The 25,223-nt window shown below is 36.4% G+C and overlaps 1 protein-coding gene and 1 long non-coding RNA gene across 14 annotated transcripts in view; one reads left to right on the top strand and one right to left on the bottom strand.

Moving 5' to 3' along the window:
• The window catches only part of NCKAP5 (NCK associated protein 5), a 580,968-nt gene that overhangs the window by 79,615 nt on the left and 476,130 nt on the right, over positions 1 to 25,223 (bottom strand). For all 12 annotated transcript variants that reach the window (XM_039495322.1, XM_039495320.1, XM_039495324.1 and 9 more), the window contains one exon: positions 2,448 to 2,552. In XM_039495322.1, coding sequence (XP_039351256.1) covers positions 2,448 to 2,552 — 105 coding nt within the window. The remainder of the gene's footprint in view (positions 1 to 2,447; positions 2,553 to 25,223) is intronic.
• Positions 761 to 25,223, top strand: LOC120374909. Of its 2 annotated transcripts, none has more exons than XR_005586332.1 (4): positions 761 to 855; positions 11,214 to 11,276; positions 13,307 to 13,347; positions 25,153 to 25,223. It is a non-coding gene; the product is annotated as an uncharacterized LOC120374909 (long non-coding RNA). The 2 variants fall into 2 exon arrangements; XR_005586331.1 differs by lacking the exon at positions 761 to 855 and adding an exon at positions 8,731 to 8,828.

Here is a 25,223-nt window from a genome sequence, read left to right as displayed (position 1 = left end):
AATGCCAGCTTTGAGGAAGAGAGTAATGAAGAGCAGATAGCACGTTAGGTAAAATATTAAACCTTTGTAGGAGTATCTAGGATGTGTTTAATTTGTATTCAAACTAGTACTCTTGTGCCTAACAACGCTAGACTTTCTTTAACATTAAGTGCCTGCACTGTTATTCTGTTATGATGATATCCTCTAATGCCATATAGAATCAGAAACTTTTTTAATTACCAGGAATACCAAAGAGCAACACTACTACATTTTTTCTGAAAGTTGGCTTAGAATTTCATTATAACTAGAAAATAACCTCACAACCAAGCCTTAAGCAATATTTATTGATTTCCATTTTTGTTTATAGCCTGATGTAGTTTTGCTTAGATGGGTGTTTTTACATTTATATCCCAATAGGATACAAACAAATCTAAGGTTATATAATACATGAGCAGCTGGCAGAACTGTCAAATAGATTCAATGGATGTATAAAATGCCTCATAGAAATCTCTGGAAAATATTCAATTTAGAGACCGTTCTCCATATACTCTGTTCCATTCTGGGTTGCTTTTTGTGTGTGTTATTTCCCCCCATTTATTACTACAAAGGCCGTTTGGCTGAGAACACAATTTTTATTGCTGAGGAGTTCGTCAGCTACTGCTGCTCATTCCTCAAGTGATATCATAATGCTCTGTCTGTGACAAACCTAACTACATGGAAAATCATCACTCCCTGTCATGGACAAAACCCCTGGATGGGAAATATCAGTGAGCAGTAGCAGCAGCGAGTTTCACCTCAGGGAGTTATCGACACATGTTCTCCTAAGCAGTGAAAGGGGCGCAGAAGGACTGGCCTTCAAACTCTCCAGAGTGCCAGGTAATACACAGAGCACAGGCTTCTGCATTTTTGCAATAGAGTCCTTTGGCTTTGTTGATACATCTCTCTCTCTCTCTTCACCATTGGCATCATTCACTCCCTCTGCTGTCACTAGTTCCCCCTCCTATGCCTGCATCCTCCCCTGCAGGCAGAAGGCATGGAGGCCAACAGTAGCATTGATTTCTGCTTATTATGGCATTTTAGCTGTGGTGCTAGATAAACATACAATGTTCGGTGGCTGCACTCTGGGTTCTACCCCATATAACAGGCCAGACATGTCCAAAGTGCCTAGTACCTGCATGGAAGGGCTGCTGTAAATTCTGGGGAAGGGGAGCACATAGCATGCTGCAGAACCCTCCCTCCCCTCCCTCCACCTTCTGCTGCTTTGCAAGCCTTCCCATCCCATCCCCTTTTCCCCTTTTGTGCCTTAAGGAGGAGAGGGACATCAGGTCCTATGATTTCAGAATAAGAAGCAGATGGACATCTAAGCAAAAAATATTTTCATGTACATACCCTTAATATTCACAGCAAGGAAGATAACATGGAAAACATTGTGTGCATGACTAGAATTCTTTCCAAATAGAATGTTCTCCAAACTTTCTAAATTTTAAAAGGTTGGGTTTTCCTTCTATGAGCTGTCTAATTTTTCTAAAAATTCTGTTTAGAAAACCTTTAAAGATTATATTTATGATGCATTAATTACATATAGTTAACTTGCACATTGGTTAATTAATTTGAATTGCATAATCTGACTTTTCCCCCCTAATCATGACTTCTAAACCATCACCTTTAATGAAATTAGAGTACAAAAGCTCTCTGTATGAGTATAATTTAAACATGTAATTGTTGTTAGAAAGGAAAGACAACTGAATGAATCAAACAATTGCAGAGAGAAAACTGCATACTTAGAAAAATCTAACCTGAAGGCTAAATTACAGATTGTATAGAGGGTCATTAACATCTCTGTGAACCTTTGAAACAATGGCTTTCCACTAAAATATGTATTATTATAAAGGAGATTACATTTCTGATGACACTTTTATACTTTAAGATGAAAGGCACAGAAAGGCTCAGTTTTCTGTTCTCATCCGCTTTATTTCTCTCTCTTTATGTGACTTTTGTTTTTAAAGCTACTTTTCTCTCTGCCAATGAAACATGAAAGCCCTACTGGTTAAAGTTTTGCCAAATAAGCACAAAGCTAACCCCATCTTTAAAAAAATAAAAAATAAAAAAAAAAACTGCAGAGACCATGAATTTTTAAAAGTTCATACATAATATATCATAAAAGTAGGATGAATAATATGGTGCATGGGCTTTAATAAAAAGCTCCTTGACCATTTCTCAGAGATTCTGAGATGTAATCAATACCCAAAAAGGTATCTTGGGGACATTGTCAAGATGTATGCTTTTTTTTGCAAAGAGTGACACTTTCTGTGTACTATATCAACCAGAGACATGATATTGAATTTCAGAGAACAGAAGAAAGGAAAGTATTGTTATCTGTCTCAACAATGGCTCACCCATGACATCGCACTTCACAGACAGAAATGAGTGCTCCAAATGAGGCACTCAAAGACAGCACAAAGACTCACATGTATCTGAACACCAGTAGTTCGTGATTGTATCAAACTTCTGTTCCTTTCTACATCTGAAAGCAAATCCCCAGACGAGAGATCTAAGATGCGTGAATGCAGTTTCTGGCAGAAGAGAATGACCAAAGCATAAACATTTGACAAATATGCAACAGATCAGCATTTTAAAAATTTCAAACTGTGCAGTTAAATTTCAAAGGAGAATAAAACCCTGTGGTAAAAAAGCACTTGTCCTAATTTGAAAGTTTTCCATTTTCTGCTTACTGAGTCCAGGACTTGACGCACGAAGATTTTTCATCCAAAAAACCCTGAACTTTTTATCCCTGAGACTGTTTCACAACTTATCATGATTTCACATGCAACAATGACAAAGTAATAGGACCACAATCATATTTATCCATAGAGTCTGGCAAGTTTGAATTAAAAAAGTATAAAAATGAATGATGAAATTAACATTTATAAAGCAATCAACACATTAACCTTGTTTTATTTAGCAGTTGCTACAGCCTGAGTGATTATAAAAGTGACCCTATTTCTAAATGGCATTGATCTTGTGAAGCCCTGCCTTGCACACATTTTAACTCAAAGTCATTAATGTCATCTGTTAGGAACAATTAATATGAATAGAAAATAATTGCATCAGGGAGCAAGGGACTCAGAGGATTTTGTGCATTAATATTCACATGCTGTTCAATTACATATGCAGTCCTTTATTTCAGTTTTGCTTGGAAAGCCTGCTAACCTGGTGCCATTTCCCCCATATTAATCTGTACACTAATTACCAAGGCTTTCTGTGTAGAATAAGTCTAACTTGTTTTAATTGCAAATGTATGATTTATTTGAATGTTGTTTCTTGACCAATGACTTCAAAAGAAAAAAATAGCAATATCTGCTGTCCAGCTGGTCATGTGAGCCAAGCTTTTTGATTATAGATACTTGGGATCTGATCCACAGTCCACTGAAATATATGAAAAGGTTCCTATTGACTTCAATGAGCTTTGGGTCAGGCCCTCTGATAAGATCCTGCCCACCCTCCCTGAAACTACAGAAGAATCAAGACATTGGAACTGCTAAGTTCATGTTGTGTGTGGCTGTGGGTGCTGGATACGGGTGAAGGAGAGGCTGCAGAAAACCTGCCAAGGAAACTTGGTACCTTGGGTTACGCTGTGTAGGACACACCCTGTGGGAATGTGGAGACTGTGCAGTGGGGCAAGGCAGTGGACCCAGAAACTGTTTATCCATGGGTCCACAAATATTAGTATGAGGAGGAAGCAATAGCTTGCAACCGCTAATCCTACCTATATCCAACTGGAGCAGTGGCAGAGCAGCTCTACACAGGCTTCTGCAAACTGGGACTGAAGCTTCAGCTCAGCACCAGATGCAGTGCTCAGCCTGCTTATCAGGCACTCACCTCTACAATTTCTTCCTCTGGAGAATGAATCATCCAGAAATAGACATCTCTTCTTAAAGCCTTTGCTGTTCACATCCACTATTGCAAACTGACTTCTATTCCAGGCAATTTAGTACTTTTAACCACTATTTATTAATTTGGGAGTAATTTTCCAGGAGTTACATATTCATTTAGTTTTCATTCAGTGTTTTGTTTTAACTGGTGCTATCATGTTTCAGTAAGATTATGGGAAACTATTTGAATTATGAATACTCTGTATAATCATATTTCCTATAACATAATGTTGAATAGAAGACACAAACACTTTGCATTCAGTATATTTTTCATTATAAATATTTATTACATCCAGTGTACATGTCTTTTAACACAGTGTCAGTTATATCTATTCTCCAGTTATTGAATGTGAACCATTTAAAATATTGTTATTGTAATTGCAGGCTGATGTTTGCCCAAAATTTAAATACTGACTAGTTACACCTTCCAAGCTCACAGGTTTACAATAAATTCAAAGTTAGCCTTTGACTGAAAGTCTCCCAACTGTATAGTTGAGCCACCAGAAAATTCAAATTGGTTCAGACACAGGAATCTTTGATGCCATGCAAAAGCGTTGTTAGGTAGGGCCCTTTGAAAAGGAATGTCTTTCCTCCAAAGCGACCAACTTCCTGGTCTCTCCTTGCAGAGGATTTTTAGTGCAAGTTTCTGTACTTTAAGCCATGCATTAGACTGGAAAATTAGGGATGTGTGAGGGGAATGGACACTAATGTTTATTTCCCAAGAATACATACTGGAAATACGACTTCAGGAGTTTTACATCCTGAAGACTTGCTTCAGAGTTTGTCAGTCCCTAAAAATATTTTGAAAATAAATATTTTATTGTACATGAGTTAGCAATACAGATGGCGGTAAATAAAGAAGTGAACAATATAATTTGTTATAACAATAACTATCACATGAAACTAAGTACACTGCTATATCGTTCTTGTGAAACATAATGCCAGCTCACTCAGCGTACTAAATCAGCAAGAAGAAAATAAAATCAGAAAAGAAAAAGAAATAATTGCTCAAATAACAACCTAAAATTAATTTTAAAAAGTAAATTGTTAAAAGTTATAAATTATTGGGCTCAATACAAGGGTAAATGGGTGACATTTAATGTCCTATGATATACAGGAGGTCAGACTAGATGATCTAATGAACCCTTCTGGTCTTAAACTCTATGAGCCTTTAAATAATAAAAGTAAATCAGCAAAATAATAGAGAAGAAAGAAAGGAAAGTGGGTTCTCAAGATCTATAATACTACTACATATCTGTATCAAATAGACAAATTAAGTAATTATCATACTGGAAACGTTCACCATCATACAAATCACAAAAGGAATTTGGGGGTTATAATGGATCACAAATTGAATATGAGTCAACAATGTGATTCAGTAGTGAAAAAGTCTAATATCATAATGGAGTGTATTAACAGGAATGTCAAATGTAAGACTCAGTGGGTAATTGTCTCACTCTTGTAAGCTGGAGTATGTTTCCAGGTCTTGGTGCCACACTTTAAGACAGATGTAGACAAATGTAATGTGGAGAACTTCCATGCATGAACTTCCCTTGCCTAAATAGGAGAGGCGATCGGGTGCATACGTGGCATCACCCTTATTGTCCTTGAACAGCTGTGGATCGAGGCATACATGCATTGGAATGGGGGAGTCCTGAGCTGGGGAAAGTTATCCTCTCACCAGCCCCTATGCAGAAAACTCAGGAAAGTTAATACAGCATAGGCTGTATCAATTTTTACAGAAGTTTTTTTCTTTTTGGTTCCAAAGTTCCTATAGAAATAAAACTTTTATGAAAGCAAGTTTTTATTTCTATAGGATCTTCGGAACCAAAAAGAGAAAACACTTGTGAAACAGTTCTATTTCCCCATAGCAGATAATGTGACAACCCCACCCCCAAAAAACCTATAATAAACACTATGATTTGGTTTATAGTTGATTTAATAGGAGTTCCTAAAGATAATGTCTCCATTATGGAATTAGATCCTGCTGTCTTTCTGGGCATTGCACAGAATGCACAGAAATGTTTTCAGGGAGACAAGGGACATCTTATGTCTGTTCCTTGCAAAATTAACTTGATTTGAACTCTCACCAAATACTACTCAACCAAAATATTAAGCATGTATTCTTCATATGCTTAATACTCAGAAAGAAGGGGCAAATTATGTGTAAGGAAACACTGAAAATAAAAAATGTAAAATGGATTTCAGGCTCAGAAAGTATTAATGGATTTTTTTTTTTTTTTTACAACAAATTTACAAACCCAATATGGGGCCTGGCAGCCTTCTAAAGAGACCAGCAAAATTGGTCATGTATTGGAGTATTGAAGTGGGCTTTAAAGAAAAAGAAAAAAAAAAAAAAAAGATGCTTTTTTGCTTTTTTTTTTTTTGAAGAGATGTTGAAATGGTTCTATGTTCTTACTGCAGATCTCACTGTTCTTAATTATAATATTATGAAATGTTGGAAAATTTCTGAGAACTACTCTTTCTGATCTACAAAAATGTATGAATTTATTATTATGTATAACAGTTAGCTATACTTACTTATTTCAGATCTTGGAAGTTATAAATCTAATGGAACATTGAGAATTAAGTCCTGCTTTTCTACAAATTAATTACTGTACTATACTCCACTATAAACAGAATTTAAAAAAATACTTCATAATCTTAACTTTTCAGTTTAAACAAGAAATTTTCATAGTTTATAATGGCAATAGTGACTTCCATGCTGGTCATTTCCCCCAGTTAACCAGGTGGGTTAAGGACTTGCATTCACCTCCTCTTGCTGCTTATGAATTGCCAGGAAATGCAGTGCCACAGTAATGCTGTTCTGTTTGCATATGCTCTTTCGCAATTCTTTTCATACTGACTACTGATATTACCTAATGTCATTTCAAGGGCACTGCTTGGTCTAAATTTTCAAAGTTCTTTTCCTCCCAATTCTCTAACAACATCCTTATTATTTATCCTGACATTCTACCCTTACCTCCAACATATGCCATTCCTCTTAATGATTTGTAGAGGCCCTTTTCCAAATTCCACTGTCCACCGTCCTCTTTACCACTTTTCAGAGATCTTTCTACAAGAGCTGAAGTTCCCCAAAGAGTATTAATGGCACATGCATGTCTATTTTATAAGATGCCTCCTCTGCTTTTGCTCCAAAGTGGAGACTGAAGTAATGTGACTTTCCACACCAGTAGTTCCAGTTTCTGGGAAATAAAATGTGGTCTTATCTTGTAGGCTGCACAGAAAAAGTCCAAAGGTATATCTCACTAATTTCTGTGCAAAGAGACCATCAGTAGAAGATGAGGAAATAGCATGGCTCTCAGTAGCAGAAAAAAAAGTTCAGTTAAAAAAAAAAAAGCATTTTCAGGAGAATGAACATGAGGATTGGAAACTCACTTTTCTCCTGATCTTCTCTGTTAGGTGCCTGTAGCATTCTGAGTAAGTGTCCACATTTAGGACAGTATGCAGCCCATGTTTACTGGAAGTAAACCATGTACCTCTGCATTCTGCATAATTGGAGTTAGATCTTTGCTTTTAAATGTTGGCCGGGTGGGTGGAATATTGTCTACAGACACCCTTCAAATGGCATAGAGTATTTTGTAACAAACATTTGGAGACACACAGCTCCTCAGTCCTGAGGATACATAAGACAGAGCCAGATGCCAACCAGTCAATCTGTATCTGCAGAAGTCTCCCTGTCCATCTCCATCCCTGACATTTCCCCATCTTGCACCATCAATTGCCAGGGAAAAAAAGAGAGTGGGGTGCTTGTGGATAATGGGCATGGCCAGAGATGTGCTGACCTAAACCCTATCCTGGCCCCGTTATTTGGGTGCAGAACAATCATGGGGCTGAAAAAGAATGACAAGTTACTCACCTGAGGCAGCTGACAGAACATATGATAGGGAGTAGATCCACCAGGGGCTCAAGTGAATAACTTCTTCGGCTCACACCTGCATAGCAGGCCCAGATTTAAGCAAGGTACAGTAAAAACTAGAGTAAGAACCTTATCTTATCTAGAGTAGGAATCTTATATGACTCTAAGGCACCATAAAACTGATCATAAGGGGGAATGCAAAATGCAAGACAAAAATGGATGAAAATTTGCTCCATAATGTATAATCTTTTGTTTTTTCTACTGCTCTGAGTATTGGTTCTAACAGGACAAGTAGCTAATGACGATATTTGGTGATACTTGTAAAGGTCTATTACATGGAATCTGTTGTCTTGAAAATGCAATGAATGCCCGTGGTCTTACCTCCCATGATATTTAATACCAACATCCACCTTATCAGTGATTCAGGTTTATTACTTTATTCTTCTCTATAGCCTAACTAGTAGATTTAATAAAATTAGCTTGCCTTATAGTTTGTATCTGCAGAGTTGCATCATTATTTTCCTGTAGCTTCATCCTTATAGTGGCTTTTTTGTTTGTTTTGTTTTCTAACCTACAGTAAGTGAACCCCAGGATATGAAATGTCTCATAGTGATATAAGCAAGCCGTTGGAGATTGTTATTTATTGGTCTTACAAATAGCTGTTTGAAATGTAAGGAACAAAATTACAAGCTTACAATATTGTTCAGTATTAACAGTGGGGAAAGTTATACACAAAATAAATATTAAAGGATTAACTGTAAAATACAGTTCAGTAAGCCAAATAATTTCTTAGTATAAAAAAGAGCTTCCAGCTATTACAGAGAATTCATCAAGTCAAGTGGATTTCATTTTGATTTTCTATTAATCTAGCAAAAGTATTTCCCTGTTCAAGTTTTAATTTGTTTATTTCTCATCCCCTCCCCTCCCAGGTCAAGATGAAGTTGTTAAAAACTAAGTCTGGAGATACAAAAGATGCCAGACTAAATTCAAACCCACCCTTAATAGTGGCTTGTCAGTTTTGCTGGCAAATCCTCCAGGTGAGTTTACTGAGCCTTAACTGACAACATTCAAGACAAAGTACAAGCATGTGATATTACAAACATTTGTATGGAAGATTACGTCAGAAAATTTTGTTAACAAGGCAAATCCACCCCAAAATATAAAACAATAGTTTTGTGTCTGCTTCAGATTCTACAGACTTGTTACAATTTGTTGTAATCAAGCCTTTCAAAGATAGGCAAAAGCAGTGAATTAGCTTCTGAAGTACTGAGAAAGCTGAAAGCAAAAATTCCTAAATGTCCTAGAGTGTAAATTGTGAGGTATTAAGCACATATTTGATGCATAAACATAAATAGCATAATCTCTCTCTGTATTCTTCAGTTGCCTGTGTTACTATAAGCCTAAAATTATTCCTCTTCCAAATCCCCCTAGTTTTATTAATTTTTATAAACTGCTTTAAATAAAAGCTACACTGAAAGATTTAATGTAATCCTTTCTGATCCTTGCTTTCATTTTATAACTATATCAGTGTTTTCAAGTCTTGAGAACTCCAAAATATTAGTTCTCATTTTAATAGCATTAAGTTAGGTGTGTGTAAATACAGCAGCAACGATAAAATCAACTAATTTGTTTTCTTGGGAAAAATATGTATAAAGTTCCCTATGGTTTATAATTATTGTAGAGTCAACATTTTACACCAATAACCTGGTAATCAGTTAGCCAAAATGTAAACCATTAATGCAATTAATTATTTCACTGAGCTCACTGAAGTCTCCTTGAGTATTTCATGACAGCATCTTTCCTGAAAAATGCACTCTGAGGTGTTCAACCCTCCTATTAAATATCAGTCTTCACTTTCTGTGCTCATTTGTCTCACATAAAAAGCAGAAAATACTTTTCATAAATACTTTTCCACTGATCTAAAATGAATGAAGTAAATTTTCCTCCCACTTTATTGTATGATGGCCAAAATCACACAGATGCAGCAAGTTATGTGTATATGAAAAATTGTAACATAGAATTCTGCAAGTTATGACACCTTATCTTTTTTGATTAGCCACAGTTTCAGAGACTTTTCATTTACATTTCAGGGTGGTCAGAATCACTCCAGAATACCATTTTATGCTTCTAACTTTTATGACAAGGAAGAACTATACCATTTATCTTTTATGACCCGCCTTACAGAAGATATCTGTACTTTAACACAAAAAGGCAGGCCTGCCTTTTATTTTGCCAGGGTGCCCAAGTGCCGTACTTTAACATATGAATGTGAAGTGCTTCGCTATTGTTTAAGTTCCATCTATAAAATATGCGCAGTATAATATAGAAGTTATTTGATTATATTCTATTAACTAATTTCTATCTTATAACTAGCTTATATCAGGATAGCCAGTGATATATCATGTATAGTATAATGTAGTGTTGGCCTTTGTCTTTGTGATTCTTATAGTTTTAAGCTTCTTTTCACATTCACTTCCTGACTCTATCACTAGAACCAAAAATCATCTAAAGGAATTAGGCAGACCTCAATACGATCTTGTTATTGACATTTATGTTGATCAATGTTGGCTCTTACAGAATTGGAATCTGCAGATCAATTCCCTTATTAGATTCTTTCTCACTGCTGCCATGATCATTTTATCACACAAGCTGCTGCTATCAAATGCTGTTTTATCACTTTATAATGGGATAAGCTAAAGCTTTCCTCCACCATAGAGTTAGAAATGAAAACTGTTTTGAATCTCAAGACCATTTCCTCAAGTATTCAGAAATATCTTAATCATTATGTATATTTTAGAAGTTAATTTAAACTAAATTCACATAACCCCCCACAAAATTATTTCTCATGCTACAATTCCAACTTATTTCCAGGGGAAAAAGTTAATAATTAAGGGCCAGAGACTGGCATGAATCTCGCTCACTCTTCGTCTGTATGTTGAGTCAGAGAAGTAAGTGAGCCTAGGAATGAAGGGATTTTCAGTAGAGATAATGTCAGGAACAAAAATTCTGATGTCTGGAATGAAAATAAGCACATAATTCTCTTTCTCTCTCACACACTCACACAAACAGGGTACGGGACAAAATGTATATACAAGGTTTGTTGCAGTTTTATGTCTTTAAAATTTGTATGGATAATGATACAAAATGCACATGTGCCTCTGCAGGAATGGCATTCCAGCTCCTATTAAGAGAGGAATTTCTCACATTAATTTAAATCTCTGATAAAATAAATTAGCTTTTTTATTGTCAGGTTGAACTATGAGACTACGATTGTTATGTATTACTTCAATCCAGGCCTTAATGGTATTTTAGCCCTGTGGTGGGCAAACAGAAACTATTTCAAGCCTTCCAAAGGCTATTAAAACATGTGCAGATGTCTGGAAAATTAATACTATTATCTAACTCTAACCTTTTGCCTGTAGGAGGAAAAAGAGAGACAAGGCTCAAGGAAGATATTTTAGATCAATAGACAGCAACCGAGGAAGGTAAGCACTGCTTTGCTAGCAAGTTCAGAGGCAGCAATCTGGTATCCCAAATAAGTGTTATATTACGTATTCTCAATAGATTCCTTCTTGCATAGTTTTAGCTGAAATCATTCATTTATTCTATAAAAAAAATCAGAAGAGATAAGCATCATTTTCTATAACCTTCCCTCACTGCAGTTTCTCAAAGCCCAGTACGTTAGACACTTAAAATATTAATTTATTTACATGACAAGAACATGAATTTGTCAATGTTAATGTTGAACAAGCCATCTTTTCCTTTCCCAAAATGTTCTGCATTTTGAAAGATGTTTTTGTGTATCTTATTGAAATGTCACAAACGGTGGGGCAGGTTGCTGGGGGAAGGCAAAGTTGTAGAGGATTTCCACAAAATGTCCTCATTCCTACTTTCAAGGCTTTCATAACTTTTTAATAAAAGTTCTCTCTCTAACACTGATCAAAATGCAATGTTTTCTGCTCTGGAAAAGTAATTCCAAATTTTGAACTTTTATCAAGGTTCTGTTAAAAAGCCTTAGAGGTCTGGACTGAAGGTGTTTTATTGAACGCTTTTTCTTTAAAGCATCTTTTGGAGGATGGACAAACTGGATTGGAAATAATCAAGGGCAGTCACCCAGTTGGTGTAAATTGTCAGCTTCACTGCTCCAAGGGCTCCCTGAATCTTTTTTTGTCTGTTTCTATAAATGAAGATTCTGAAGTGTTCAATTAACTCTTTTCCCCCCAACTTTTTGTTAAGGTCCTCGAAGACCCAACGTAGAGTGAGAAAACCTAATCTTGTGGAATTTCCAGCCCAAGGCTAATTACCTCATGGAAACACTTATGCACTTTCCCATAATTACAGGACAGTAAACATTTGCAGGATTGGACCACAATTTTGCAAACCCAAAGCCTTGAATAAGCATCCCAACTTTGGCTGTTTATCTGAGCCAGACCCAAATTCAGCATCTTTAAGGTTTAATTGTCCTGTTCCAGTGGTTCTAATAAGAGGTTTATTCTATAGGTTACAGGATTAAGACTACTGGATTAAGCGAAGAACTGGGACTCAGGAATTCATGATATTTAGCCTATACTCATTTCTGACTGCAGTATGGACTTGAATATGTCACTTAACTCTCTGCTTCCCCATCTGTAAAACAAATATAGTGATATTTATCACAAAGGAGTGCTGTGAGTAGAATTGGGAAAATAGTGGAAAAATCGATTCTCTAACTTGTTCCCTAAATCTGATTCACTATTTGATTCAACCAAGCAAGGTGCCTTTTTAAAATTCCCTTTTCCATGAACATTCAAATAGCTGGGGGGTTTTCTCAGCTTAATGATGGAGCTTCTGTTCATGTGCACAAGTCTATTCAGATGCAGATATGCACATTCACACCAGAAGTCTTTGCTTGACGACCTCATGTATAAAAACTGGCGTTGAGGTTTTGGGAATGAGGATATTAGAAGGAAGAGACTGGGGGTATGTCTACACTTAGAATGCTGCAGCAGCGCAGCTGTAGTGCTTCAGTGGAGACATTACCTCTCTGTCCCTTAAGGAAGGCCATATGTCAGGTTACTGTCAAGTAACTCCCAAGGACTGGTTTACAGAATAGCATTTAAGGTGTCCTTTAAAAAACAAGGTTATATTCTTCCTCAGGTACATGTACAATATCTGAAGTCCATAGACAAATGTACAGTATGCACAAGCCTTATGTACACTGGAGGTGGACATATAAGGAAGAATTGTAGTCAACAGAAAATAAAAGAAAACTTGAAAATGATACACATCAGTTTTTAAAACAATAGAATACTAAAGTTTAAAATCCAAACTCTACAAAATGGGTGTAGAATAAAAACAATTCATATCAATGACTTTGTAGTTGAGAAAGACTAAAGAGTGGACATCTCTCTGAGATTTCTAAAGCGCTGTTATTAATTCAAGATGTCATTATCCTGATATGCTGGTTTCCATACTTCAAATGCAGTCAGCAAGAGTTTAATTCATAACGTTCAAGATGCCCTTGTATTCCACACAGGACACAGACAAATCACCACTCCTCCCAGTATCCTGACAAAGGTGAGTGACTAATGAAACGTGGCTTGCTCACGTTTAGAGACAGAAATTAATTTTAATACCATCTAAAAATGCAAAAAAATGAGAGTTAAGTCTAGCAATAGGCTGCAAAATGTTTAACAACAAAGGTAACTTTTCCCTTCAGCCTGCTCTTATCAAGAAAGAAGACAGGTGGTAATTTAAGAGTTAAAGCACTAATGGACTCTTCAGTTTCATTGAGCATCTATGTGCTGATTTTATCTTGCAATACAGTATTTCACATCCTCAGCAAAGTCAATAGAGATTTAGTCAATAGTGTCACAGCCTTTGGATGAGGATCTGAATTTTACCAGTATCAAACCATCATTACAGAGGATAGGTCATATGGGAAAGAAAGGAGCACATTAGTAAAATTCAATACAAAAAGATTGGGTTGTTTGACTAGCTGTTTCATGACTCATTATGGATCACATTTCACTTTAACTACTACCCCATCTCTTCTTACAACTGTGCAATATATATAATAGTATACTAAGTATACAGAATATATGCCAGGGAAATGATTTGTTTTGTAATAGATGGCAGCACAAAATCTTATAGAATAATCTTGTGTGTTAAAATCACTTAACATAACTTTAGTTGGATTCATCTGGTGAGAGTACATGAAGTTTAATTTAAAATCTCTAGCAAATCACACTGACTTGATAAAAGTTTAAAAATCTTAAAATGTAATCAAGTATAACCTTTACTGGCATAGACATTTTTAGATAATAGAGCCATAGGTTTGATTTTGTTTCACAACCCAAAGTTCTATCACCATGTTATATACAGTAGTAATGGAAAAAAAGAGATACTAAAATAAGTGAATTTTTCAGGGAAATTTTCACATATTCATTTCAGTGATGCTACAGGTAAATTAATCCTCTATTTTATTACGTCAGCCATTAATTTCATATATATGCATATACACATATTACACACTATTTTTTGAGCAGCAGGCCTTTGTTTAAATTTCAAAGTATTTTAAGATAACCAAAATAAATACTTCATATTTAGCAACATTACTAATAATGATTATACTTCCATACTGTTTTAGAATTTCAGTAGATTTCTCTTTTACCATAAAGAACAGAAACCCTCTAAATCTTTGAATCATTTAATTTTATGCATTCTGTTGGAATTTCATTTGGGAGTTATGGAGTGTGAAATATGCACCATGATGAGAAAACAATTATCTAGCACACCTGTTGCTTAAGCATATTGTGTTTAAGACAGTCCTGCAATGGCTATTATTTTATTCCGCTGCATAATTTCAATGAGGGGGCTTTAAAAGTTGATCCGATGACATGAAATTATACTTTTATATGTAACACATGGCTAGTGCTTTGCCCACTGTGATAACATTAGAATGATGCCTGTTTTCCAAGCCAAACTAATTTTCCAGTCTGCACTCCAATGAGAAAGATTTCTCAGTTTTAATGGGAAACAGAAGGAGTCTTGGCCTAAATATACAAGTTATATAACAAAAAGTGAAACAGGATAATATACACTGAACACAGAAATGCATCAACTGCAATATATTTACATCTATTGAATCTTTGATACTGTCCCTGTCATAAAATTGATGGTGATAAATCTGTGTACCATCTAGGCTGCATTCATTACGAAAATTCCCCACACTATTCACGTGCATTTTATGTAAACTTAAAAAAAAGGTACACAAGTAAATTCTACTGCTTTCTATTTAATTAAAACCTACCCCACTCCAAACAAAGAGCTAATTCAGTACCACAGCCCCAAAGAGTAAAGAAATGGTCTGGAGCTGGTCATAAAAAATACAAAAACAGAGCTCAAAGAATTTTCACACAGTTCAGAGCCTAGAATAAAGGCTGCCTATAAACAGCTTTCACTTATACTTTGACCATTTACTCAGGGATTTACATGACAAGTTAACATCTTGCATTTATGTTCAGTAAACACAGCAGGCTGAAAAACCAAGGTGCCCCTGAGTCAAGTGGTTGCTTCTCTTTAAGGAAGGTGTGATTATGAGGAACAAAATATAACGGTAGAGAACAAAGAAAAATGTATCTTTTTAATGCTTTTATAAAAAGTTTAAAGTGGAGGGCTCCTCTGAAAAGAAACTGTAAAAATGGTAGCGTAGGCTTTCTTGTTTCTTGCCTTTCACTGATTGCTACATTTAAAGTGTTCAGTTTACAAGAATAATGATATTTTTTCCCCAATGATTATCTCTGCATACTCACCTTGGTCTACCAAAGCAAAATTGGATTTTTTCCATTGTGCACATCACCATCAGTAATAAAATCCTTACACTCAGGCAACCCCACTGTCTACAAGTTATGGCCTCCGTGTATCCTCACTGACAACAATTTGCCCCCTTGGAACTTAGTAAACAATTCTGATGATGATGGTGAGGCGTAAGATGGAACGGAACCTACAGCTCACTCAGTCTCAGCTGTATGTATTGGCTTTGCTGCACTAACAGAAGTAAAAAACAGTAATATTTTATTTTTGTCACTAACAGCCTAGTGTAAGTGCAGTCCTACTGTTCTCTTGAGGCACACTTCCCCTGAGTAACATCCATCTTCATTCATCAGGACTATGCCCACATATATCTTTCAACTGTTATAATAGATTGTATTCCTATTTCAAAATTATTTATAAATATTACACTAAAGACCATTTATATTTTGCCTCAAAACCGTTTACTCAATTTACTGTTGGTAATCTTTCCCTGGCAATTTATTGTCAGTTGGGCAGTGGACAAATCTTGCTTTCAGAGGCTGGATCTGAAAAGTGCCTCCATAAAATATCACAAAACCTCATGATTGTGTAGACATGGAAAAGCCTTTTAATGCTTTTATTTGTCAGTCCTAAAGGCTAATAATCTGTGTTACAAGGACTTGCCAAGTGCCGGCTGTTGAATGTCATTTTCACTTAAAAGATTTGTCATGTTCACCAGGATTATATGCTTGGTGAACTTTGTTCATTTGGGGGTGGGGGAAGGGGGAGAGATCAGAAAGACTCCAGATGCTGAAATAGGAGAAGCCAGGCATGACAAGAAGGAGATCATAGAAACATATACATTAGAGATGGAACTGATCTGTTAGATCAGTTAGTCCATCACACTGCTGATGAAAGACTGTTCACTATTGTACATTTATCAGTGCTATATCCAGTTTAGTTTTCAATGTCCTAAGTGATGAGGCTTCCATTTCTTCCCAGGGGAAACTACCACAGTATAACACAACTCATTATCAGGAAGATTTTCCTAATACTGAGAATATGCCTATATGAATATGACTTTGATCCAGAAAAGCACTTAACCAAATACTTAATTTTAAGCCTGTGATGAAGATTCACTGGGTTCAAATTTCCAGGATACCGCCACTGGAGAAGTTGGTCATTGACTCTCTAATCTGTTTCTTTTTATGTGAGTGATCTCTTAGGATTGAATTGGTCAACTGTTCATCTGATCAGTGGGCTGTACTGCTAAGGAAGATGAAAGTCTCAAGGCAGGAGACCATCAACCTGGAGCAGAGGGAAACAATCCTATAGTTGGGACCCACCTTCCAGATGAAGTCATGATATCCTCTTGCTTTGAGGATACCCCTCCAGGCACAGGGACTCCAGTTATTATGAAGGGTTGGGCAATAGTAGTAGGGGATTTGATTATTAGAAACATAGACAGTTGGGTCTGTGAGAACTATGAGAATGGATGGTGAATTGCCTGCCAGGTGTGAAGGTAGTAGATCTCACAAGAGATCTAGACAGCTTTATAAGCAGTGATGGGGAGGAGATGGTGCTAGGTAAGAGATTAAAGTCCAGAACTGCCATGGTAGCATTCTTTGAAATGCTTCCTGTTCCATGTGCAGGGACACCAAAACAGACAGCGCTTCAAGGTCTAAATGTGAGGATGAGGGGATAGCATATGGAGGAAGGATTTAGGTTTATAAGGAACTGAGGAACTTTTGGGGGAAGTAGCAACCTTTACAGGAGAGATGGGCTTCATCTATCCAAAATGGAACGACCAGACTGCTTACACATAAAATAAAAAAGTTTACAGAGGATTAGAGATTACAGGGGCTGGGGGGAAATTGACAGGTGAGGAGGACCACCTGGGGATGAATTTATTAAAGAGGGGAACACAATATAGTAGAGAAGATAGGAAATAAGTAGGTAAAGTACAGGTAAGAGATAACAAGGAACAATCACATATAAAAGAGTCCCATTTAAACATAACACATAAAGGCAAGCAACTAAATATAGACAAAATGCACAAATACTTATATATAAATGCAAAAAATATAAATACTAATAGGGTGAACTATAGATCTTAGCATTAAATATGAATTTTGATATAACAGTCATTGCGGAAACTTGGTGGAATAAGGATAATCAATGGGACATGGTAATACTTGGGCACAAACTATATATAGGAATGACACAGTAGGTACTGCTGGTGGGGGAGTGGTATTATATGTTTCAACAAAGCATAGTCAAATAAGGAGAAAATCTTAAATGAATCAAACTATATAACATATCTGTAGGAATAGAAATTCTATGCTTCAATAAAGAGTACAGCAGCAGAAATATACTACCAGCCACCTGCCCAGGATGGTGACAGTGATTGCGAAATGCTAAAGGAGGTGAGAGAGGCTACAGAACCAGAAAACACAATAATAAAGGGTGATTTCAACTATCCTTATATTTACTGGGTAAATGTCATCAAAGGGCATGATGCAGAGATAAAATTTACAGACACCATGAATGATTTATTCTTGGAGATGCTTGTCCTGGAACCCACAAGAGAACAGAAATTCTTAATTTAGTCCTAAGAACAGCACAGGATCTGGTCTAAGAGGTAACTATAGTTGAATCACTTGGTAATAGTGACCATAATGTAATTAAGTAGAAGGGAAAATACCAGCTAAACCCACCACAGTAACATTTAACTTTAAAAAGGGTAACTGTCCAAGAATGAAGATGCTACGTAGACGGAAATTAAAAAGAGCAATCACAAGGGTAAAATGCTGCAAGCAGCATGGAGAGCACTGAAAAACACCATAATAGGGACTCAGACTAAATGTATACCCCAAATCAAAAAAGACAGTAGGACTACAAAATGCCACCATGGTTAAACAGCAAAATAATGCAGGCTGCTAGTGGCAAAAAGGCATCCTTTAAAATTTGCATGTCAAATCCGAATGAGGAAAATAGGATGGAGCACAAACTCTGGCAAGTAAAATATAAAAGTACAATAAAGTAAAAAATGAATTTAAGAAGCAACTTGCCAAAGATTAAAAAACTAACAGTAATTCTTTTTAAGTACATCAGAAGCAGGAAGTCTTCCAAACAGGCAGTGGGGGCACTAGACTACAAATGTTTTAAAGGTACACTCAAGAAAGACATGGCCAATACAGAGAAGCTAAATGAATTTTTTGCATCAATCTTCACTGCAGGTGATGTGGGGGAGATGCCAACATTAGAGAGATTCTTTTTGGGTGACAAAGCTGAAGTACTCGCCCCAACTGATGTGTCAATAGAAGAGGTTTTAGGGAAAAAAATTATAAACTAAACCGTAATAAGTCACCAGGACCATATGATAGAGTTGATAAAGTGTACTTGGATTTTCAGAAAGCCTTAACAAGGTCCGTTGTTAACGAAACCAAGTAGCCATGAGAGAAGAGGCCTTACCAATCTATTAGAATTCTTTGAGGAGGTCAACAAACACGTGGACATGGGTGATCCAGTGGATGTAGTGTATTTGGACTTTTAGAAAGCCTTTGACTAAGTCCCACACCAAAGACTCTTAAGCAAAGTAAGCAGCCATGGATAACAGGGAAGTTCCTCTCATGGATCAGTAAATAGTTGAAAGATAGGAAACAAAGGGAAGGAATAAACGGTTGGTTTTCACAGTAGAGAGAGGTGAACAGCGGGTTATACTGCAGGAAGTTCAGAGCCTTGAAATGGTTGAAACTTAAAGTTATTGATCTTGTTCCTAAATATGCCTTTAGAGTGCAGATATGCATGAGGTGGGGTCTAGATTGTTGGCTTGCCATCCAGTCTGAATTATACAGCTTTCAGCACATATTGGTACGGTTATTTAAAATGGTTAACTGTTGACATCCTTTTCTAGCAATATAAGATGATCTTTGGGTTTGTTTTCTCCTCCTCAAATATTTACTTTTAGAAATACCTACAAATTCTGCATATTCAACTGGTAGAAGCCAACATAATGTCTCTTTTAACCATCTGTATTCAGAACATCATGATGTCTCAAGATGTCTGAATGTAAAGTCAGATTCTGGGCCATTCATTTCATCCACTTCTGTCAGGTCTTAAACAATTCATTGCCCTATCTTTCTTCACATATATAATAATGTTGTTGGAGCAATTTACCCCTTTCTGCTAGGTTGATAACTATTTCCATCTAAGTAAGTGTATTTCTTTTCAAATACATATTTTAGAGCACACTCTTTGAATTGTTATAGAAGTCAATACAAAAATAGTTATTACCTACATTAAGATGAGAATTTAGCAGTCTGGCCACAGCAGTATGGACAAATTTTAGGTACACAATAAAGCAATACGGGAGATCCATGGAAAATGAATTATACTAATCCAGACAGATGTATACAAGGCATAAGTGGATGTTTCAAAAGTCTTCCTGCTTTGTTCTAGAGTTGTTAAAGTGATATTTGGAGTGAGAGAGATAAAATGACAATTAAAAGAGAGTTTAGGAGCAGAGATGCCCTCGGTCTTATGATTAGTAAATTATTTTATACTTCCCATACTCTATGCAGATATCACTATTTATTTAATGAAATAAATCCAACCAATAAACACTAATTCTACCACTTTGCACTTATTTAACACCTTTCACCCAAGGATCTCAAAGTGCTTTAATAACATCAATGATAGTAACTTTGTTTACGAAAAGATAAAACAACATTCTTGAGAGAATTCAGCTAACAAATGTATATATATGTACCTTCTAATGTAAAATTGTTATTTATTTAGGCCTTTACTTGATTATAGAATGCCTTTGGTATATATGGCAGGCCAAATCCTGTCCTTAGTTATGTCTGTGCAATTGTATGAGTGTATGAATTTGGCACTACATCTTCTATAAAGAATTTTTCAATAGACTGGCTTTTTCTCTCATGTACAGTGGGTTAAATCAGAAATAACTAAAATGAAATTAGTGGAGTTACTCTGAAGTAAAAGATGTGTACAACATGAGATCACAATCAAGCCCAGTGTCTGTAATTCCATTTTCACCTGCAATGGGGGAAAAGGGCAATGACTGGAAGAGAAAGCACTGAACTCATTTCTCTGTTTCAAGAGAAATAAAAAAACCAATCTGAACTGACAAAGCAAAGCTGTGTGTTGGGGAGCAGCAGCTGAAGGATGGAGAAACGAAGTTCATTTTTAGGCAATTTTAGAAATAAAATGTTTACTTTTGCAAAGGAATTTAGACTAATTTAGAAAGACAAATAATGAGGCAGAGAGAAATACTGTAACACCAAGAATTAAAAATTCGTTCCCATATTACAGATATCCTGTGTTATCTTGGGCAATTCATCAGGCATAGGCTTCCTTCTTGTCTTCACCCTCTGCACTTTATCTCTATCTTATACATTCACGTGTTTTCAGCTACCATCTTAATACCAAACACTCACATATCTGCCTCTCACCTCATTTAATTTCTCTGCACTGGCCTTGTCTTCCTTGATTGCTCCTTTTCATCCAAGCTCAAATCTCAGCCTGTCTAACATTCCCTCCTGGTGTGTGGCTCACTGACAGAGTATATGTAACATGGCTAGCTAAAACTGAGCTTTTGAACTTTCTTTCTATACACTTCCCAAAGGGGCAGGTACATTATTTCCCCTCAACCCGCACCCTCCCGCAGGTAAAGGAGTGGGGGTCAACTGGACAGGAGCTCCATTAGTGCCATGGATCCTGGCCTTGGCTGTTGCTGCTTTTCAGGTGGCATTGAGTTGAAGGCATCTCTAAAAGGGGAGACCTCTTCCACAAGTCTGTCCCAGTGGGTCAAGGAGAAGGATGGTTAGATAACAGCAAAAATTAGGTGCCCTAGGTACTTGCTTATTTAGCCTACACCTAATGCCAACTCTATACATGACTTCCAGCAACAAGAAAGTGTGTCTCCAGAGAGTCTCAAAACAAACTCACCTCCAACACAAAGAGGTGATGGAACACAGACTGAATTACCTCCGGCTCCTGGAAACTCTGGTCTTTTATGTCAGTGTTTGGGTTACTTAATCTTTTCAAGATAGGAATGAGATTTCCCCCGTGTGACATATATTGCCAGCAATGGACACACCGAAATTTTTAGTGCCAAAGAATTAATGTAGCAATCTGCATAATCAAATCCCCCAGATAAACACAGTAATTTCTTGTTCCGTACTATCAGTCCCTAGGATTTAATGGATACTTATATTTATACAAAATTCGTGAAAATGTAATACTTAATAACTGTTTTACAATGGAGCCTTCTTAAAGTTGTTTTTTAAACCTCCCTTGCATGAAATTTACTAAATCTGGAGTAATCAGTTTTTCTTTTTGATCTGCATGTGAAACATGAGGAAAAACAGCACAGTGCATTCAGTATTATATAAGGAACATGTTCTGCACTCAAATTTAAATCACTTGTATCACATCCTTAAATGATCATAGTGAGTTATATTCTCCTCTTGTTTATAAGCAGAAACCAAACAGATTGTGAAGGCTTTGTTTAAAGTCAACTGCACTAAAATAACCCACGATACTGGTGATTCATTATTTTGAAAAGCATTTAAGTTCACTGATGCAAGATTTCAACACCACTGAAATGGAAGAAATCCATACTTTAATTCAAATTTGGTATGTCAAGAAATTCATATATAGTTTTTAAAGTACATTTAAATTTAAGTAAAAGAATGTACTAATGTCTGGTTGCAGAATAATTTGCAGGTAACATGCAATCAAGTCACTGGTGATAATGGTATACATGATAACTACAGAAGAAAACAACTAAGATTAACTCAGTTTTGTTCTTCCTCTGCACTCACTTATTTTGTAACTATTTAATTGTGAAAATAATTTTAGGATGAGATTTGTATGAAGATAGCATTGTACTGCATTGTATAAATCAACAATAAATAAATTATATTTACACATGTTTAAGTAAATGAGTAGCACAAGTACAACTGACTTTGAATAGGACTTGTGAGCCTAGGCTGGGATTTTCAAAACTCTCAGAGTTAGTCTCCTTTGAAAATCCCATCCCTAAGTTATAGGACACATGTTCCTAAGTCATTTAGATGCTTTTCAGAATGTATAAATGTGTATACAACATGTAAAGCGAAGACAGTTATTGATTATATAATTTCTCTAAAGTCAATTATATCTTTAGAGAATAAGAATAATTCAACTGGGGAATAGTGCTTAGTAAATGAAGGTGGATTTTGGACTCCATTCTAAAACACATGGATCATACACCCTGCCTTAGAACAGTGTTTCCCAAAGGGTGGGTCTCGACCTACCAGTGGGTCATGCAAAGGTTCCAAATGGGTCATAGGTGGCAGATCACTCTCCACCATCCCCTACCTATCCCCCCAATGTCTCCCCTCTGCATTGGGCAAGGATTTGGGTTGCAGTGTCAGAGTGGAGGGTGCATGTACATTATGGAAGGTTACAAAAAAAACCCACAAAATGCAGTTGGGTAGGTCGCCTTAATAAAATGTTTTGGAATGTTGACCAGTATATGCTGGCTAGCCTGTACATATATCATATTAGTCTTATGTATATCATTCACACCATATATATAACTATGCATTAAGCAGAAATAGCATTAAGCACAAATATTACAGCAGTTACACAGCCTAAACTGGCTTATACTTTTACTATAATCCTACCTATTCACTTATGCCGATATTCCATAACACCGTGCTTTGGCTTAAGCAGACAGGAAAGTTGTCAGGATAAGGACATGTGTGTATTTTACCCTAGCAAGAGATAGACAGTTATTCCCACAGGCCAGTACTGGAATATCCCAAAGGAAGATGACAAGATATGATTGTTCTAACCCGGTACAAACCTAGAAGTTACCTTCAAACACCAGTACCTGGAATGCTAGTATCCAAAACAAAGATAAGGAAAGGAACAGAACAAGTTAATGAACTGGGACAAACTGATAGGCTGAATTTTAGTGACATGTAAAGAAATGTGTAACTTGTAAAATCATCCGATAAATACTATCAGCTGAAATGTGTAACTTTGTCCATGTAAGGTGAATGTGACAATGCTTCACAAGACAGCTTTCCAGAGACTAGTATCGTATAAAAACTATTTCCTGTACTATATTATTATTGGCTTATAGCAATAAACCTGACTGACAGTGGTTATTTGGTCTATTGAGTATATTTCATAATGAACCAAAATGTGGTCAAGGAATTGATTATACAATTTATCAACGGGAACCACTGCTTTAGGATGTCCATGTGCAGCTAAATGTGCAGAGATTCCACATGGAAGCTGCAAAGTGTCAGCTCCACAAGTTTTGAGAGAGTTGGGGTCTCCTGGTTGTTTGTGTATGTAGAAGGGACCATCAGAACACTTAGCAACCGCCCTTTCAAATAATTATGGTGTTTGGCCCCAACTCAAGAAAGCATTGCGATTCAGGCACGTATTTAAGTACATACGTGAGTACATTCCTGAATAGGGGTAACTTAAGCGAGTGCTTAAGAGCTTTTCTGAATCTGGGTTCAAGAGTACAGTGGACACTTTGGATTAATGTGGCAACCTCTATGGCAGACATATTGTTAGTTGCCTAATCTAACAGAATTCAGTAATATCATTTGGAAATATCTTTTTGAAAATCTTAAAGTCTCAGATGATGAATTAGATTCCATTGGGCAAATTAATTTAGAAGATGAGTTACATTTTGGTCATTCACAAATTTACTGTTCTGTTTTTCTGAAAAAAAATAATATTTGACACTGATCATCTTTATCAGAAGTCCTTCATTGTCTGAAATACAGTGACACTCTTCCTTCGATTTTTCCCAACGGCTCAAAATATGTTGATGACCTAGTTCAGTTGCACATCAGCAGTACATTTTGCTGTCAGATGGGAGACATGGAGTTTAGGAATAACAGTGGTACCCCTTCTCACGTGGCCAATAAAGACTAAGCAAGTGAAGTCAGAAAAATTCTGCAGATATGAAGAGTCTGCCTGCTAAACCATGGAGAGGCAACAGTGATAAATGTTACAAATTCATACAAGCTAGAAATAAAAAGACTTACTAGATCATCTACTCCTTCCTGCTACCAAGGCAGGTTCATTCTCTTCAGTACATTCCATAGCACTTGATGCAGTCCAGTTTCAAATAACTTTAGTCATAGGACTGACACCAGTTCCTTTGAGAAGATATATGACATCCTAAAGGCCAAATTTCATCATCACATACATGTGTGGAACACCTGGTGATTTCCATGAGTTTCATTCATGCTCTTACATAGGCCAAATTCTGCACTCTCAAGTACCTTTCTTTGATCTCAGTGGGAATTGTATACATATAAAGGGCAGAATTTGGACCATCTTTAAGAAGCTTCTCAATCTCAACCTAAAGTTACCTTCATTTAATTTCAACCCAGCTCATGGTCAGATTTTCTGGCTAATGCAGAGGTACGGCTAGACACTTCTAATGGGAAGGGGAACAAAGAATAATAGGGAAGATAAATGTAATTTCATATTAAGGGAAATGCCACATCAAAAGTAAATCTTCTGCCTTCCTGATTTTTCCAGGATAACAAGGAAGAATGGGAGACAGGTCACTCTACATCTGAGTTCTTGACTGTCTTGTCCCAGAAAAGGTA

This window comes from Mauremys reevesii, linkage group 11 (genome assembly GCF_016161935.1).
Source record: "Mauremys reevesii isolate NIE-2019 linkage group 11, ASM1616193v1, whole genome shotgun sequence".
Lineage (NCBI taxonomy): Eukaryota > Metazoa > Chordata > Testudines > Geoemydidae > Mauremys > Mauremys reevesii.
Note: the sequence above shows the minus strand (reverse complement) of the source record. Positions and strands in the feature narration are given on the sequence as shown.